Source organism: Lepisma saccharinum, chromosome 11 (assembly GCF_977018435.1).
Source record: "Lepisma saccharinum chromosome 11, izLepSacc3.1, whole genome shotgun sequence".
Classification (NCBI taxonomy): Eukaryota; Metazoa; Arthropoda; class Insecta; order Zygentoma; family Lepismatidae; genus Lepisma; species Lepisma saccharinum.
In genome coordinates, this window is record NC_139239.1 from 28,820,023 (window position 1) to 28,837,344 (window position 17,322).

The 17,322-nt window shown below is 39.3% G+C and overlaps 1 protein-coding gene across 1 annotated transcript in view; it reads left to right on the top strand.

Moving 5' to 3' along the window:
- Positions 1-15,832: 15,832 nt before the first annotated feature.
- LOC145994695 (uncharacterized) overlaps positions 15,833-17,322 on the top strand; it is a 150,454-nt gene continuing 148,964 nt past the window's right edge. The window contains exon 1 of the mRNA XM_083130859.1: positions 15,833-15,938. Coding sequence (XP_082986985.1) covers positions 15,888-15,938 — 51 coding nt within the window. The 5' untranslated portion in view covers positions 15,833-15,887. The remainder of the gene's footprint in view (positions 15,939-17,322) is intronic.

Sequence of the window (17,322 nt, forward strand, 5' to 3'; positions counted from 1 at the left end):
AATCCCAAAATAGGTTCTAAAAATCCCAAAAGAGGTTCTAAAAATCCTTAAATAGGTCCTAAAAATCCCAAAATAGGTTCTAAAAATCCTTAAATAGGTCCTAAAAATCCCAAAATAGGTCCTAGAAATCCTGAAATAGGTCCTAAAAATCCTGAAATAGGTCCTAAAAATCCTTAAATAGGTCCTAAAAATCTTGTTAGGCTCGAAAAATCTTGAAGTAGGTTAAAAAACTTAAAATAGTTCAAAATTCCTGAAAAATGCTGATTAGGTACAGTCACCGGCAATGAAAATGGGACACCTATGTCCTGAAATACGCACTATCTTGCATAACGTTATGTGTGTTGCATAACCCTACGCCGATGGCAGAATTTACCATTGGAAATTAGGCTATTAAAATTCACTCTTCGCCGTACAGTTAGGCAAAAAAAATAATTTCATGTTATCCACAGTCAAATTCCGCAATTTCGTCTGATGAAAATAATATTTCAACAAAACATCAATGCTGAAATGTTAGTTTGCAAGGCGTGAATGCCACAAAGTGACGCGAAAGTGAGCAAGACAACACAGATCAGAAGTATTCACTTTGGATTGTACAGGTAACAGTGGCACCAGACAATTTTGCTTTGTTTATAGCTTTGAAAAATCACTATGGACTTGGAGGAAGAGAAGTAGACAGACAGTTTGTTTGAAACACTTCGTCACTGATTTTTTTCGTGACCAAACAAAGCAAATGCCTCTGTGTGACATAAAAAGCCTGTAAAACCTTTAAAAATATATAAAAACCTAAAAAAGGGGCTTGATTTAGGCGCATAAACCTAAAATAGGTTCCAAAAAGCAAAATAGTTTTTTTTAGGTTCTATAAAATTTCATCAGTCGTTGAGTTTTTTAACGAAACGCTAACATAACTTATTATTTCTGACATACCTGTAAAGGAAAAAAATAGGTTAAAAACCTGAAATCCGAGGTTAGCGAAAAGTGGCAGAAAAGCGAAGTAAAATAAACCAAACCAATTAATCAACCAACCAAAATGAGACCGAGCACAGTACAAGCTTCTACCTTTATGAGACTGCTAAATCTCGAATCCTATAAGGATATTGACCACTGCGCTATCGGGAAGGCTGTGAAACCAGAAGTCCTGAATTCGAATCCCTGGATAGGCACAACGACATATGTGTTTCTTCTATCATCAGTTTATTAATAAGGTAGAAATGATGCGTGTCCTGGGTTCGAATCCCGGTCTGAGCATGCGTGTTCTTTATGAGTGTCCCTTCATCAATTCATCACTCATCTCCGCGATTAGCCAAAAATGGCAGAAAAGGGAAGTAAAATAAAGCAAATCAATCAATGAATAAAGTCTATACGTGCGAGGGACACCAAAAATGAATTCAGTGTCCATCAATATATTCCAGCTGTATCTTTATTTTCATGTAGTTCGAGCACATACCACTTGCTGGTAACAAGGAACTTTCCAACGACAACAGCTGCATACAGATGATTCATCAACGTCGCCATGTGTACACAGCCGTTTTGCTACCTGTAACGCCGATTGTGACGTCACTACTCACACACCTGACACAAGGAAACATGCAAACAAGCAGACGAAAATAAAAGAGCTTGTAAACAAGGTAAGATAATGACTGGGGCAACGTTCTCATAGGATTGCTAGCTAGTCTTCTAATACTTAACACAATGTGTTCTTTTCACTCCACCGATGACGTGTTTCGTTCCAGCTCTCTTCTCGAAACCTGAACTTCTGTCTCGATCTTAGGGTTGGCAGTGTCTCGGTCTCGTCTCGACCTGTGAATGCCAGTCTCGTTCTCGGTCTCGTATGGAGATTCAACACACACAGCAGGAGGCCATCACACAAATTTTCACAGCGTATTGAAATCATTAAGGCGAACTACCTTCCTGAATAAAGTAGTTTATGTTTGATGCCTCGTTCAGCAGACGCTACGAACTCTTGGTAAATGGATCTTCTTATCCTGAATATGCCTGGGTGTGTGTGTTTGAATTTGAATTTAAAATTTTGGATGCGTCAGCACTAAGACTATTTTGCACCCGTCACATTATACGGGGTCCAGCCCCTTATCGTTACACACAACAACCCTAACGTTGCATAACTAAAATCATAAAATATTCTGACTTTCGTTAAAAGCTGAGGCTGTAAAGGAGCACTCAGCACAAATAAGGACAAAACACAGGACAACACAAACAAAATTATACTGGCCATGGGGCCAGCCGCCAGAGCCTCGTTAGTCTGCAGTCCAGGGTGTACTACGTGCAAGTGAGGTTGACTATTGGGTGCACTACGTGGAAGCAGCACTCCTTACACCCCTGTGTGTGTGTGTGTGTGTGTGTGTGTGTGTAATCACAGAGCACTGCATTAACTTTGGAATTATTATAAACCAAATGCACGACTCGTCTATAAATATTAATGTAGATATCCGCTTGGTAAGCTAGTATGTCTGGATCACTCCCATAGTAAAGTAAATTTATTTGGTTTAGGTAATATTTTCAACATCGTACACAAGTATGAGACACAGAAGACGTGCCCGGAAGGTGCGAGACCGTTCTTGAAGCGAACAACCTTCAAGAATAGTCACAGTTCAGTCTTAAAACCTTGGACTGGAAGCGAAAATCTTTCAAATTACAGTTTGACTGCAGTATATAATACAGGGTGGCTCAATAAGTCACTTAACACCCCCAGTACAAGGCCACTGCAGCGCGCAACATGGAAATGGTGATGACCAATCGTTATCAGGTCAAGGGGGGACCACATTGACGCCACCCACACGGTCGGCGGCCATCTTGATGTCCGCCATCTTGAATTCAACTTCAGAATTTTAAATGGGAAGGGGGTCGTGCGACATATCAAAATGGGCTAGAATTTCACGAGAAATGCAATGGTGAAGGGTTTTTCCACGTATCTTTAACCAGTAAAAAGTTATGACTGAATTCTTGTACCAATTTGCTCCTTTTCGAGGTGTTAGAAAAATGCCTTAAAATTTGTTTAGCGCTTCGGTAATGCATCGAGATCAAAGTGACGTCTATGGAGAGACGTTCGCATGCCATTGCACATTATTTTAATCGGATACATCCATGAAGAGCTGTGCATTATGAATGGTTGTCGCGAACAATTTACAGTGTGACGCTTCCATTGAATTAAAAGTCCTTCACAGTGACAAGGCTAATGTTTATGTTCAAAAGGAAGTTTATAAACAGAATATGTGACCCTTGTCATCTGATAACTAACTTTGGACAAAAACTGGTTCATAACGTTCCCATAAGTGTTCTGGTGTTCTTCCCTATTGAAAAAACTCTGTAAAAAGTACCTTCTTCCATAAGCAAGGATGAAAAAAACTGTTTATTTAACAAATCCAAGTAGCCCTAAGCATTTAAGGTTCCGTTGATGGAAAATTGACTAACCAATCGTGTTCCACACAGCACGCCACACCATTAACTTACCAACACTAACCATTCAGCTTTGATCTGTCGAAAATGGGTTATCAGATAAAAATCATCGAATATTCTGTTTATGAACTTCCTTATGAACATAAACATTAGCCTTGTCACTGTGAAGGACTTTTAATTCAATGGAAGCGTCTCCACTGTAAATTGTTCGCGACAACCATTCATAATGCACAGCTCTTCATGGATGTATCCGATTAAAATAATGTGCAATGGCATGCGAACGTCTCTCCATAGACGTCACTTCGATCTCGATGCATTACCGAAGCGCTAAACAAATTTTAAGCCATTTTTCTAACACCTCGAAAAGGAGCAAATTGGTACAAGAATTCGGTCATAACTTTTACTGGTTAGAGATACGTCGAAAAAACCTTCACCATTGCATTTCTCGTGAAATTCTAGCCCATTTTGATATGTCGCACGACCCCCTTCCCGTTTAAAATTCTGAAGTTGAATTCAAGATGGCGGACATCAAGATGGCCGCCGACCGTGTGGGTGGCGTCAATGTGGTTCCCCCTTGGCCAGATAACGATTGGTCATCGCCAATTTCAAATTCCATGCCGCAGTGGCCTTGTACTGAGGGTGTTAAGTGACTTATTGAGCCACCCTGTATAATCAGTAGATGAAACTAACAACACATTGTTTTTCCCTTGTTATAAACATTTTTAACCATAGAAATTACATAACATTTTACAAACGTCCTAACTTACATTTCCACACAATAGAAGAACTACAACCGACTTCCATGATTTCAAACATGCTGACAAGTGAACGAGTGCAGTAAACGAGTGTGCATCGTCGCTTACTGCATGCTACGAGCTCGATTGTTCGTTTAATTGACGCTTTGGAACTTCAGTAGGTGACGTCACTTCCGACAAAACCATTCTTCAAGCTTACTTTTCGGACACAGCCTAAGTCTTGGTCTCGTCTCGTTCTCGGTCTAGTCCCGACAAATCTCGAAGTGTGTGGTCTCTTTCTTGTCTCGAATTTTACAGGTCGTCTCGATATTGTCTCTACTTGGAATAATCCCTACGCAAGGTTTGAAAGTAGGACTTGCTTCACGGCACCCTAATGTAACCGTTAGACAAAGCCGCGGATTAAAATGTTACACACCGTGGCACACTAAACACTTTTCCAGAAACATTGTCTTGTAGTATTACAAGTTCATCACGGACACCCATAGCCTTCACACATAAAAATCCATTGCGTGTGGTTAACACACTATAACAGTAAGATTATTCTATGTAAACCGTGTTGTAATCGTACTTACGTTGATATATGTTCCATTATGATAATTCCATTAATGCATATGTTCTTGTGAGGAAGCATGTACGTACAACGGCAGAAAGTCTGTCCCAATATTCAAATCTTATGCAGGAATGGCCTTGAAATATTCTCATTTTTTCACAAGATTAAACATTGCGTGACTAAATCTGATTGCTAAAAGTCAACGAAGCCATTAGGATTTAATGAAAGTTACTGCAAAAGAATGCGAAGAAACATTCTGATAATAAGTTTGACAGAAAGAAGTATTAGTGATAGTGTAGTAGCTTGTTCCATTAGATAAAAATCTCAGCTTGATGTCTTATTTGCTTTTGACGTTGACAGAAAAATATGTAACTTTTATGGATTCTTGAACCGTGTGAATGATGGTAATTCTCTTTTCACTAGATTATTACCAATAATACTTTCATGTTCATCAGTCCATCATATTCTTAAAATGTTTCCCCCCCCCCCTTGAAACATTTACAACATATTAGAATGTAATCTGTACCGAAAAATAACAGGTAAATTCAATAATCGTATATAATAAAGGTTCAGATTCTAGATTCAGTTTATCTCTGCAAAACCTTTTTGTGTAAACAAGAATATTGCAATGTTGACCTGAGTTGTAACTGGTGACTTCCCAATCTGAATTTATAAACGCACATGCTGAAAAACAATTGACAAACGTAAAAATGAACAGTTAGTAAATACTCATGTGCTTGAGATGTAAGAATGCTAAGATAAGGTGCGTTTTGTGGACTTTGGACAAACAACTAAGAGCCTTGTATGGCGCAGTAATCTGGGTCCTACGAAGAAGTGAGGAAAAGCTCTTAGAAGCTTTAGAAATGTGGCTATGGTGAAGAATGTAGCACGTGAAATGGGCAAACAAAGTAAGAAATAAAACAGTGTTGGAAAGACTTGATAAATTGATTTTAATATTATCTACTTGAGCCCGTCACGCAATATGGGGACAAGTCACTTAACTAAAACAAAGTGGAAGACAGGATCCTAACAAGAAAAATATGTCTGTCAAAAACTTTCTCAATGAATTTCTAAAACTACACCGTCATAGACTACTATCAACAACTTAAGCTATACTGTCTCTGAGGATAAAATCTCCATACCCTATTAAAAGTTGAGGCTTTAAAGGGGGACTCTGCACACAAAGATAAACACAGGACAATACGACCCCACAGAGGATTGTACTGGCCGTGGGTCCAGGCGCCAGTGCCTCGTTGGCCTGCGTTGGAAAGAGTTGGTAAAGAAGAGCAATGCTGGAAGTGATCAAGAAGAGAAAGAGAAATTGGTTGGTACACTGGCTAAGAAGGATCTGCCTGCTAAAAGAACCACGGGAAGATGATATTAAATTAAGTTGATCCTACGAGGACATGAAGGTAGGGCACAAGATTGGAAAGTCTGGATATTGCAGTAAAAAACCTACCTATTAGGGCAATGGTTGAACGAATGAATGAAAATTGGGTTCATGAAAAGATCCAGATAGGCTATGTACCGGGGGGCCAGAATTAAAGTTACCCAACTCAGAGCCCTCTGTAGCCTGTTTGAGGCATCGTAGAACTCTCAAATTTGGTGAATCCACTATGCAGAACATGGGGAAGATGATGACGATAAACAATAGTTCAATTTTCAGCCACCAGGTTGAAATGTGGCGCTGCACTTCCATGATGGGTTGTAATAATGACGTAAACTGCTCCAATTGGCTATGGATTTGCCTTTACCTTGCAATCTTGAAATAAACGAGAGATCATTTTCTCGCAACTTCCAGCCACTAACAAATGTATTTCTAATTAATAACTCAGCTAATTCACTTAACGTGATTATCTGTACAATCCATCATTGAAGAACAGCGCCACATTTAAACCTGGTGACGGAAAATTGAACTATTTTTTTTCTTTATTGCCATCCTCTTCCCCATGGTCTGCATAGTGGATTCACCAAATTTCAAGAGTTCTACGATGCCTCAAAGAGACTACAGAGGGCTCTGAGTTGGGTAACTTTAATTCTGGCTACCCGGTATAATATGTATCAAGTGTGGAGAATTATCTCAACGTGCTAGCATAAAAGATATTATTAGTAAATCTAATTACTTAAGTTCTTAACATTTTTGATTGATAATTACTTTAAGACTTGAGCGCTCATAAATTCACATTATACAGTCATAAGTTAATACAGGTTAGGGAACTGCACTAAATCTACATTGTAGGTGTTGAAAATTTTGTTCCACTATCCTCCCAGAATTGACAGTAATACTTGTCCACTCAAACTACGGCAGTGGGATCCATGAGTGTTACCGTGCAAATTGATTGATTGGTCGATTGATTTAGTTTATTTTACTTCGCTTTTCTGCCACTTTTGGCTAATTTGCAAAGATGGGGATGACTGATGATGTGATGAAATTGTTGAATGAACACTCACAAACACCCATTCGAACCCGGGACCCCTGATGTCGTAGCGCGATGTGTTAACCATTCCGCCACGGGAGCCGGCGTTACCGTGCAAATTGTCCATAACTATTTTCACTAATTTTTCTCTTACATCCTATGCATTTTTAAGCGACGGATTTTTATGTATGCTGGTGCAGAAGTTGACAACAGCTTGTTTTAAATTTTCTTTTATTCTTGATGCTCTTATTGGTTCAAATAAAGTGTACGAAAATGGTTATGGACAATTTGCACAATAATAGTCACGGATTTCAACGTACGAGCGTCTCCGGCGGAATTTCAAAATTTTCGTGTTGATCCAGCATGGTGAAGACATCGTGAGAAGATTGATTGATTGATTGATTGATCGAGTTGGTGTTTTAAGTCCACTTTATGCACTGTAAGTCTAATCCGGACTGGACCTACAGTTTAAAGTGGGATCCGAACCACTATGTGCCTCCACCGGGTATCGAACCCGGGATCCCTTGATTACAAGGCGACGACGCTACCACTGCCCCATCCGAGAGGCCATCGTGAGAAGAAAGCTATAAAACAGAGTGAATGCTATTCGAGGCAATGACCATGTGTCACCCAATGTTTGGAACGGTGGGATAAGATTCTTCCACTACATACTTAAACCTCTCCCGCCCCCTCCTTAAGTAGTGGCTACTACCCTGGTTGTTAGTATTACAAGGCAACAGACATCACTTCTTTATCAACGTTACGATCAATACTTCCAGAAGCTTACCAATGCCTATAAATTTAGTCCAATCTTTATTTTTTGTCAGCGCATTCTTCGCATAACTTTCGACCAACCAAGCAACAGCTGCTGTAGAAGACTTATTAGCATATAAAGCACGTGCGTTAACTGATAGAAGTTAGTTTTGGAAAGAAGCATTGCAAATGGACCATAGTCCATTCAAATTTTGAACTGTTGGAAAAGATAAAGTAGAGGCATAACGTTCAACAATAAATAACTAATATACCCAAAATGTTTCTTAGTGCTAGTTTAATTGACAACTCTTATATGGTCTTTGCTTCGAAGAAGAAAAAATAGAACCAGTTCTGACAGTGTTGTCATCCTCAATAAAATAATTCCAAGTCGACTTTCGAAAGAAGTTTAAATTGCAAAAGAACTCTTAATAATACCTTGAATAAACCAGAATGCCAAATTCCATCCTAGCACATGTAATACAACAGAGCATATTAGATTGATTAGAGCCATTCCCCGCCACTATGTTGTTACGTAAGGTTCTTAAATTCACAGAAAATTGCGTGTAACCTCTTTTATAATTCATAACGAAGTCTCTTTAATCATGTTGTTTTATCTTTTATTTATCCGCTCGATAAGTGCAGTGTATTGGCTTTCATTCAAATTAACCAGATTACACATTCCTATTTACAAACGTGTAGTTGTTAAGTTGTACAGAGGAAGAAAGAAATATAATCATGATGAGGCAGAGGGGAAGAAATAAAGGTAATAAGGAGAAGAAAGAAAAGTGAAATAGAGAGGAAGAAACAAGGATAATTATAAGAAGAAAGAGATAGAGACAATGAAAAAGAGATATAGAGAAAGAAGGAAGAAGTGACAAGGATTAAGAGAAAGGAAGGGTTAGAAACGGCGAAGAAAGATGGGATAGGAAGAAAGGAGGATAGTCAGAAGAAGGGGATAGAGGAGATAAAAACAATCATAATAAAGAAGAAAGAGGGAGAAATACGGAAAGGAATAGAGATAGAAAGAAGAGGCAAGGATAGTCAGAGAAAGTAAGATAGAAGGCATTGGAGCAGAAAGATGGAAAAGTGAAAGAAAGGTAGAAAGACCATCAGAAAACAGAACAAAGAAGGAAACACACAGACACAGATATATCCCACCCGTACAAATTTCTCTGAATATATGCTAGACTGTAATCCAATACGATACACCATTGTCTCCTCGTTTTCCTTCATCCTTATTTTGGTCTAACTAAAGTTATCCTCTGGCCATCCGAAGGCGGTACCATCCACATAGAGAACTGAGGATGTGGATCACTGCTTATCTCATTCTTGCAGTCTTTCTGTGGTGAAGATCAAGAAACGATGCCCTTTTATGGTTCACTGGAAATCATAACTAGCCGCGCCTAGGAACTTGTCTCATCAGATACAGAAAGTAACTAGCAGATGTATTTGGTAAGATCATAAGGTGCAAAGCCGTTTGTCACATGATCATTGCCTACAGTCTGTGAGGTTTCTCATTTTCGCTACCTGTGTTCGCGCCCTTTTCTCAAGGCCCTTCATCTAATGTCTACCGCCAAACAGTCATGGTGCACATATTGACAAGTATCTACTTTCTAGTTTACTGCTACGACTTGTAGCTGTCGAAATAGATTTCGAGATATGAGCATTTTCCATCGAGAGCGAGTTCCAAAGAGGGACAACAAGTCGAAATAAGGCATTGTTAAGTTCCTGACATAGGAAACTTATCTCCTCATACAAGCCACTATACATTAGGTTTGTGTGTACGACATATGAACAGGATTCGAAGCGAGTTGCAATATAATAAATCTATTTAGTTTTTATGAACGAATTTGTAGTCTCAGCTTGAAGTTAATATTGTAAAGATGTACAGAATGCCAAGATGTGTTCCGTAGAACCATGTATTTTGTATTTTTGTTACCTTACCATAATGCTACACTAACACAAGACGCTATAACTAAACTCCAATCGCATTGATTTGATCTGCTAGTATTTACCATACAAAGGTTGCATAACCATACGAAACTGTGTAAACGTATTATCGTGGAATGACACGCTATGAGCGCCACAGCGGCCAAGAAGTCTACTACATCCTGTTCGCGAGAATACACGGGGATCAGTGGAAGATGGAAGAGACAAAGTATAGGAGGAGGCGATGCTATGAAGGATGTTCAAATGATGCAATTGATGGAGAATAAGCAAGATTTCTCGAAAGGGGGGAAGGGGGCGGGTGATACTATCCCTCAATTAAGGAAATTTATGTAAAGCAACCCCCTCCCTAGCTGGGAAAAAATTGCGTAGGCTTCCTCTCATCTGCTTCACTGACTCCCTGTTAAAATATACAAGCATCCCCCACCTAAACTCAAACTCGCTGAAGCATCCTTCCACGTAGGAATCTCCATTTGGAGCATTGTTTACAGAAGTGTAGACAAAAGCCCCTCATGGACGAATGAAAAGTGGGTGCAACATGAGATAGAAATTGATAGAAAGTGATAGGTGTAGATGGAGAAACAGATAAGGAAAGAAATAGAGAAGGATATAAAGGCAGAGAGAAACAGAGGTAAGGAAGGAAGAAAAACAAGAGAAGGAAGAAAGATAAAAAGATATAGATTGCTAGAGGGAGAAATAGAGGAAAATAGAAATATAAAGAAACAGCACGAACAAGATAGAAAGAGAAAGATAAGAAATATAAAAACAGATTTAATGAGAGAGAGGGGGACAGAAAAATAGAGAAACAGAATAAGTAGAGAGAGAGAAGCAGATAGACAGTTAATGAAACAAGATAAAAGAGTGAAAGAGGAAGATTGAAAGATAAAGAAACAGCATTAAAGGGAGAAAAATATAGAAACAAAGAGATATAGAAATATGGTGAAAGAGATAACGAAGAAGATAAAAAATATAAAGAAGCAGAATGAAAGAGAGAGGGGGAAAGTAGAAAGAAGCTAAAGAAACAAGATGAAAGAGAGAAAGATGAAGATAGAAATATAACGAATCAGGATCCAAGAAAGAAAGAGGAAGATAGATAGATAGATAAAGGAACAGGATGAAATAGATACAGAAAGGAAGATAGAAACGTAAAGAATCAAGAGGAAAATGCGTGAGAAAGATAAAGAAAGTAGAGACAGGGAAACATAGGGAGAAATAATTTAAATATTTATACAGTAGTAAGAATAATATAGAAAATAGAAATGTACAGCAAAACATGAAGAAAGAGGGAGAGAAAGGGAGTACGAAAGGAAGAGAGAGGAAGAGAAAAGAGAGAGAGAAAATAATCTGGATAGCCATGACCATCATAACAGAACCAACACTTGAGTCCACTCAAACGAAATTTCTGGGGACGCCACAGTAGCCAACTAGAACGTGTCATATTTCTTGTTTTAGGACCGGAAGTCTTAAAAATGAGCATGCTAGTAGTAACTCTTCCTAATGAACTTGTGTCAGTTAAATGGATCGTAAATTAACACCGTCATAGTTTTCCAGGTTATTGCGCCTTGTGTGTTCCTCGCCTGCAATTTATCTTGAATAGTTCTGGCAAGATGACAGATATATCAGGAACTATGACAGCTTTGTCTTACAAATGAATGTTTTGGCAGCCTACTTCATGCCGACGGTTAAACGTTTGTGTCGTCTGCCGAGAAAGAATCAATTGCTGTGAATATTGGAAAGATGTCACCCTCTGTAATATTTCTTTAGAGGCATGTATGTTAATTATTGAACTTTGTGGAACACAGAATATTATAGGTGTATACGGGTCGGTCATAACTAGAGACCGGATTTTAAAGGGAAGTTCTCTTTTATTTTTCAACACGGATCATGGAATAAATAACTACAGTGTTGATAATTATCTTCCACCAACAAGAATACATGGTTTTTACTTCCCTTCCCCCCCCTTTTTCAGCCCACATTCTCATTTTTTCCCCTTTTTATGAAATATTTTCTTCTCTGATCCCTTTATTGACAAGCTTTTTCAGCCCATATTTCATTTTTTAAAAACATTTCTTTCGTTCCTTTATTGACAAGATATCAAAAACATTCTACGACTGTATTTTCCAGAAACAAACCATTCAACAATCGTCTATTTGGTGCAGCCCAGAGAATAGAAAGAACAAACGCCCTCTACCCTACCTTCCCTCCATGGGTGTTGGGATTACGTTCGCACCGATTGTTGCCAGAACAGGCGTGCCGCTTACACCGCGTTAAGTTGAAACTTGAATGTGTTCTTCTCTGATAGATTTAGACTTTTATTGTGATTTTTTTTTAATAGTGTTAACTTTACTGTGTGACAGTAAATGCGGTAAGCTGTTTCAAGGAAGATTTGCGCTTAAAATACCGGGTGTCCGAATTAAAACGCCCTAATTTCAAATACTTATATTAAACATAATATACAGGCAAGAAGAACAGTGTGGTAGGTGGTATATGGTAGCATAGCTGTGGAAGTTTTAAATGGGTAATGAATAGTAAGGGTTCGTTTATTTTGAATCGTTCCAGGGGGTGAATAGTGAAAATGACAACCAATGCTGAAAAAGCGCAAACTGTGTGGTGGGACGCAGAATTGGGATCCATTATTGCAAGAAATCCGTTCGTACACAAAATTTGGGAGAGCGATCTCACGTGACGCCGTACGAACGGATTTCTTGGGACTTCGTGCAAATGCATCTGCAATGCGCTGAACGTTTTCCTCTGATGTTGGTGATCGGCCACCACCATGCCTCTTAGCGACAGATTCTGTCTCTAGAAACGCTGCTTTCCACGCCTTGATTCTTTTGCCATCGGGAGGGTCTCTGCGATACTCTGCAATAAACCGTCGTTGAACTGCAATAATGAATCCCAATTTTGCGTACAACCACACAGTTTCAGCATTGGTTGTCATTTTCACTATTCACCCCCTGGAACGATACAAAATAAACGAATCCTTACTATTCATTACCTATTTAAAATTTCCACAGCTAAGCTACCATATACCACCTACCACACTGTTCTTGCCTGTATATTATGTTTAATATAAGTATTTGAAATTAGGGCGTTTCAATTCGGACACCCTGTATTATTTTAAATGAAAACGCAATATATACCATTCATATATATGAAGTAAAGTAAACAATTGCAATAAATTTAATGTATCCCATTTTTATATATGAATGGTGTATATTTAGTTTTCATTTAAAATGATAGACCATAGTCCTTTTTCATGCCCCTTTTTTTGGTCCTTTTTAGAGTACAAATTTTCCCTCTAAAATTCTGTCTCTAGTCATAGCTTTAAATGCTAATGTCGAGAAAGGTTCCGTTACAGAAATATGATAATCTTTTTCTTCCCCGGTATTTACTTCAATACTACAAAGCTACAGTAATGGATAGCTATAGCCTAACTTAAGCATTTTGAATAAAATAGATGAGATGTATGCATGTATGAATGCAAATGTGTGCGTTAAGCGTTATATACATGTGCCTGTGTGTATGGGGGAGGGGGGCTTTCCCGTGACTTAATGTGGCAATATTCTCGCCTTGAAATCAAGGTGTCCAGGATTCGATACCCGCTGCAGGTACGTAGTGGTTCGAATCCCACTTTAAATAGTAAGCCCAGTCCAGGTTAGCCTCTCTGTGCATAAAGTGGACTTAGACACAATCTCAAAAACAAGTTGGAGCTGTGCTTACTACCTAACCGTGATAAGCACTTTGGATACTAATCAGAATGTTGGCTTTATCGCTCACATATATTTTTAAGAAACTGCTGATGAGAAATTAATTAACATTTGAACATTTGAAACTGATTTAATTATGCAAGATTTTGTCTTTCTGGCATTCATAGTTTCCGAAATATGCAAACCTTAGATGATTATTGGATTATTAAGATGAATATATTATTGATAGTACTATTGAAAGGTAGGTATAATGCACATTGTTGTCAATTGTTTTGGTTCTCATTGACAGACACAACGACAGATGGATTGAGATATCTTATACTCTGTCTCGGGAATGTATGGAGCAAGGCCGCGCATATGGGGAGAAATCGAGTGAAGGGAGCAAAGCAGTACGCACTGCTGCTAACAGCTGGTAGCTACAGTCACATTTTCCTCTTCATGCACAATTTTTCACATTAATATTATATATATATATATAAGGGAATATATATATATATATATATATATATATATATATATATATATATATATATATATTCCCTTATGTGAATGGCAAATTTGCTGAATGCTGATTGGTGTAAGCTTGTGTCGCCACCGTCCTCTTGCGCCAGAAATAGTTGTTGTGTTCACTGAAGAAGGGACGCATTGCTGAAGTGGTGAAATTAGTTAGGAAAAAAAACACATCAGGTGATTTTCTTCTGCGGTCACGATAAGCTGTAAAATGGTCGATCGAGAAACTTGTTGGTGTGTTTTCAATTTTGAAACACATAAAAACCTTTCCACTTTCATAAAATGAAGGAATCTGACATTTTACTTCTCTTACCGTTATGGATACTTTCAAGGACATTCGCCTCAAGTCATAATTTTACACTTGAATAAATCTCGTGATTTACCAGTTTATTTTTATTTTCAGGAACACTTTTATTTTTCCTTGATCGTAAAGTTAATGTGATTTTTCATGACCATGAGAGTCGTTAGATTTGATTTGTTGAGGGACTCATACAGTGCACAATATGTTTTCTTCTTTCGCTTACTGATGCCTAGGGTAAAATGTCTCAGAACTCGAGACAAAACCAAAGGCATGGTAGGGAATAATGGTTTAGTGTGATGAGCAATAGCTCAATACCTTTTCTTAAAATTTTACATGTTTACTTTGGTTATGAGCCGTTGCTGTGTAGGGCACGCCAAAGTTTGATTCCAGAGGTGGATGATTTAAGGTGAGATTCCCCCCCCCCAGCATTGGATCGGTTTTTGGGTTCACTCAGCCCGTAAAAAATAGCCAACCCTCGGCGATAAAGGCGGCCGGAGCTGGGTGCTGATCACATCACATCCACGAATGACCGAGAGTGTGAAAGTATGGGGGCTCTACCTGCCTTCGCGGCATGTTTCTATCTGCAAGGACCTACCCGATTGCGTAGTGGTAACGTAATAAAGTGGTTCCGGGTTGGATAACCGGTGGGGGATCCAACTTTAGACCGTACATCTAGTCCCGATTAGCTTTTCTGTGCATATGGTGAACTTGAAGCAAATACTCAAAGAAGAACTCAATGTGCAGGGAGTACCTTTGCATTGAAGAGGGGCTACTGCCTCAGAAACCCCCCTTAACGACGTTCCTGAATATAACGGGTGCTTACACACTAGACTTCCGGTATCGAACCCGGAACCTTAGGAAACAATGCAGGTGAAAGTGCTGTCATGTTTATTCCAACAGCCAAGTCTCAATTGCAAGCTTCAAAGTGCACATAATGCTAATTAAAAGTTATTTGTCAGCGAGAGGAAGTTCTGCCTTCAAAATCAACATTAAATGCATTTTTTTATTTTACTGGCCAATTCTTGAAGTGGTGAGGGAAGCTCACAAATCACACGGAAAGAAATAAAAGCCATTAAGTTGCTAACGAATGCAGTAAAGTCACGCTTCCATATGCCACGAAGGTCATTCACTCGTATGAAATGGCGAGTCACATTAAAAAAAAAAAAAGTGCCTTTACAAGATTGGCAGAACTAGACTTGGGAGAACACGACTGCTGTTTCCGTGCTCATGTGCATGTGGACGATGGATTTATTATTGGAAGTGTGTAACTGTGTAATGTTACGCTGCATAGCTCCGACGTGCTACGCAGCTATCGTGAAGACGATTTTATGAAGCACAACGTGAGGCTTCATTGCAAACCGAGGTTTCTGGGCCAGTTGGGCATTTGTGCCACACACGCATGAAACTGGAAAAAAATAAATACTTTTTCCTTGTAAGAGCTTGTTTGTGGGAGACTTCATTCTTGGTTGGACCTTAGTTGGGAGTTAGTGTTTTTTTGATACCCGGTTATCTGTTAACAGTGGTTTAGTGACAATGGATATACTACACCCATGTCTCGGATGGTATGATATCCTTCTGGAAGAGGTAAGTACATATTTATTGATACGTTTGATAACTGGTTGTTTTTTTTACATACGCCTCGATTCTAATCGAGGTCATGTGGGTTCTTGGTTCGCATCCCGTTTGAGGGCAAGACTTTTGAAGGTTCGCCAAGGGCAGCACTGTTGGAAGATACGTGATTGATAAGAAGTGGCTCACCTTGAACTTGAAAATCAGGAACATTGCATGCAAGACAATATTCATATGGCATATGAGTGGTGCTTCTATTTGGTTCCATCGAGTTTAACATTTCGACAAGGAACTTGAGCTTCTTGGCCACCGAGTGGAGCTTCTTGGCCACCGAGTGGAGCTTCTTGACTACCGATCAAAGCTTTTTGTAACCGAGTAAAGCTTTTTGTTACCGAGTAAAGCTTATTGACCACCGAGTGGAGCTTCTTGGCAACTAAGTGGAGTTTCTTGATCATCGCATGGAGCTTCTGGACCATCGTGTGGAGTTTTTGTCCATCGAGTGGACCTTCTTGACCACCATGTGGAGTTTTTTAGCCAACGTGCGGAGCTTCTTGGTCACTGAGTGAAGGTTTCTTGACCTCCAAGTGGAGCTTCTTGACCACCAAGTGGAGTTTCTTGACCACCGAGTGGAGTTTCTTGACCACCGAGTGGAGTTTCTTGACCACCGAGTGGAGTTTCTTGACTACCGAGTGGAGTTTCTTGACTATCGAGTGGAGCTCGTTGGCCGCTGAATTGACCTTTTTTGGAACCGAGTGTAGTTTTTTGACCACCCAGTGACGGGTTTCTTCCACCAGCGTTCCGTGTGTGTGTGTGTGTAAACTTATATTTGACTCAACATTTCTCTAAGAAAACATAAACTAACAAAATCGCCTGAGCCCGACCCTGTGGCCGAGTGATGTCGACCTCCGTGGCGAAGTGGTTAGCAGAGCGCGCTACAACGCCAGGGGTTCTGGGTTCGAGTCCCGGGTAAGGTATGGGTATTTGTGTTCGTCCAGTTGATAAGAAACAAAGAAAAATGTAAGAATTGAAAAGTGTAAAAGTGAGAAAAAGAGTGAATGGTGGGGGTATTTCCTTAAAAAAAAAAAAAAAGTGGTTAGCACATCGCGCTGCGACGCCAAGGGTCCCGGGTTCGAATCCCGGTCGGGCTTGGTTGTTTGTGAATGTCCATTCATCAATTTCATCATTTCATCACTCATCCCCATCTTCGCAAATTAGCCAAGAGGCACAAAACGCGAAGTAAAATAAACTAAATCAAATCAAATCAAAAAATATCGCCTGACATTGCTTTTCCCAGAGAGGGACAGTGTACCTGCACCTTTCCTGCTCTTCCTTCGGACGTCCATGTATGCAAAATTGCTAATGGTGTTATAATTAGTACAATATTCACATGCAGCCGTGC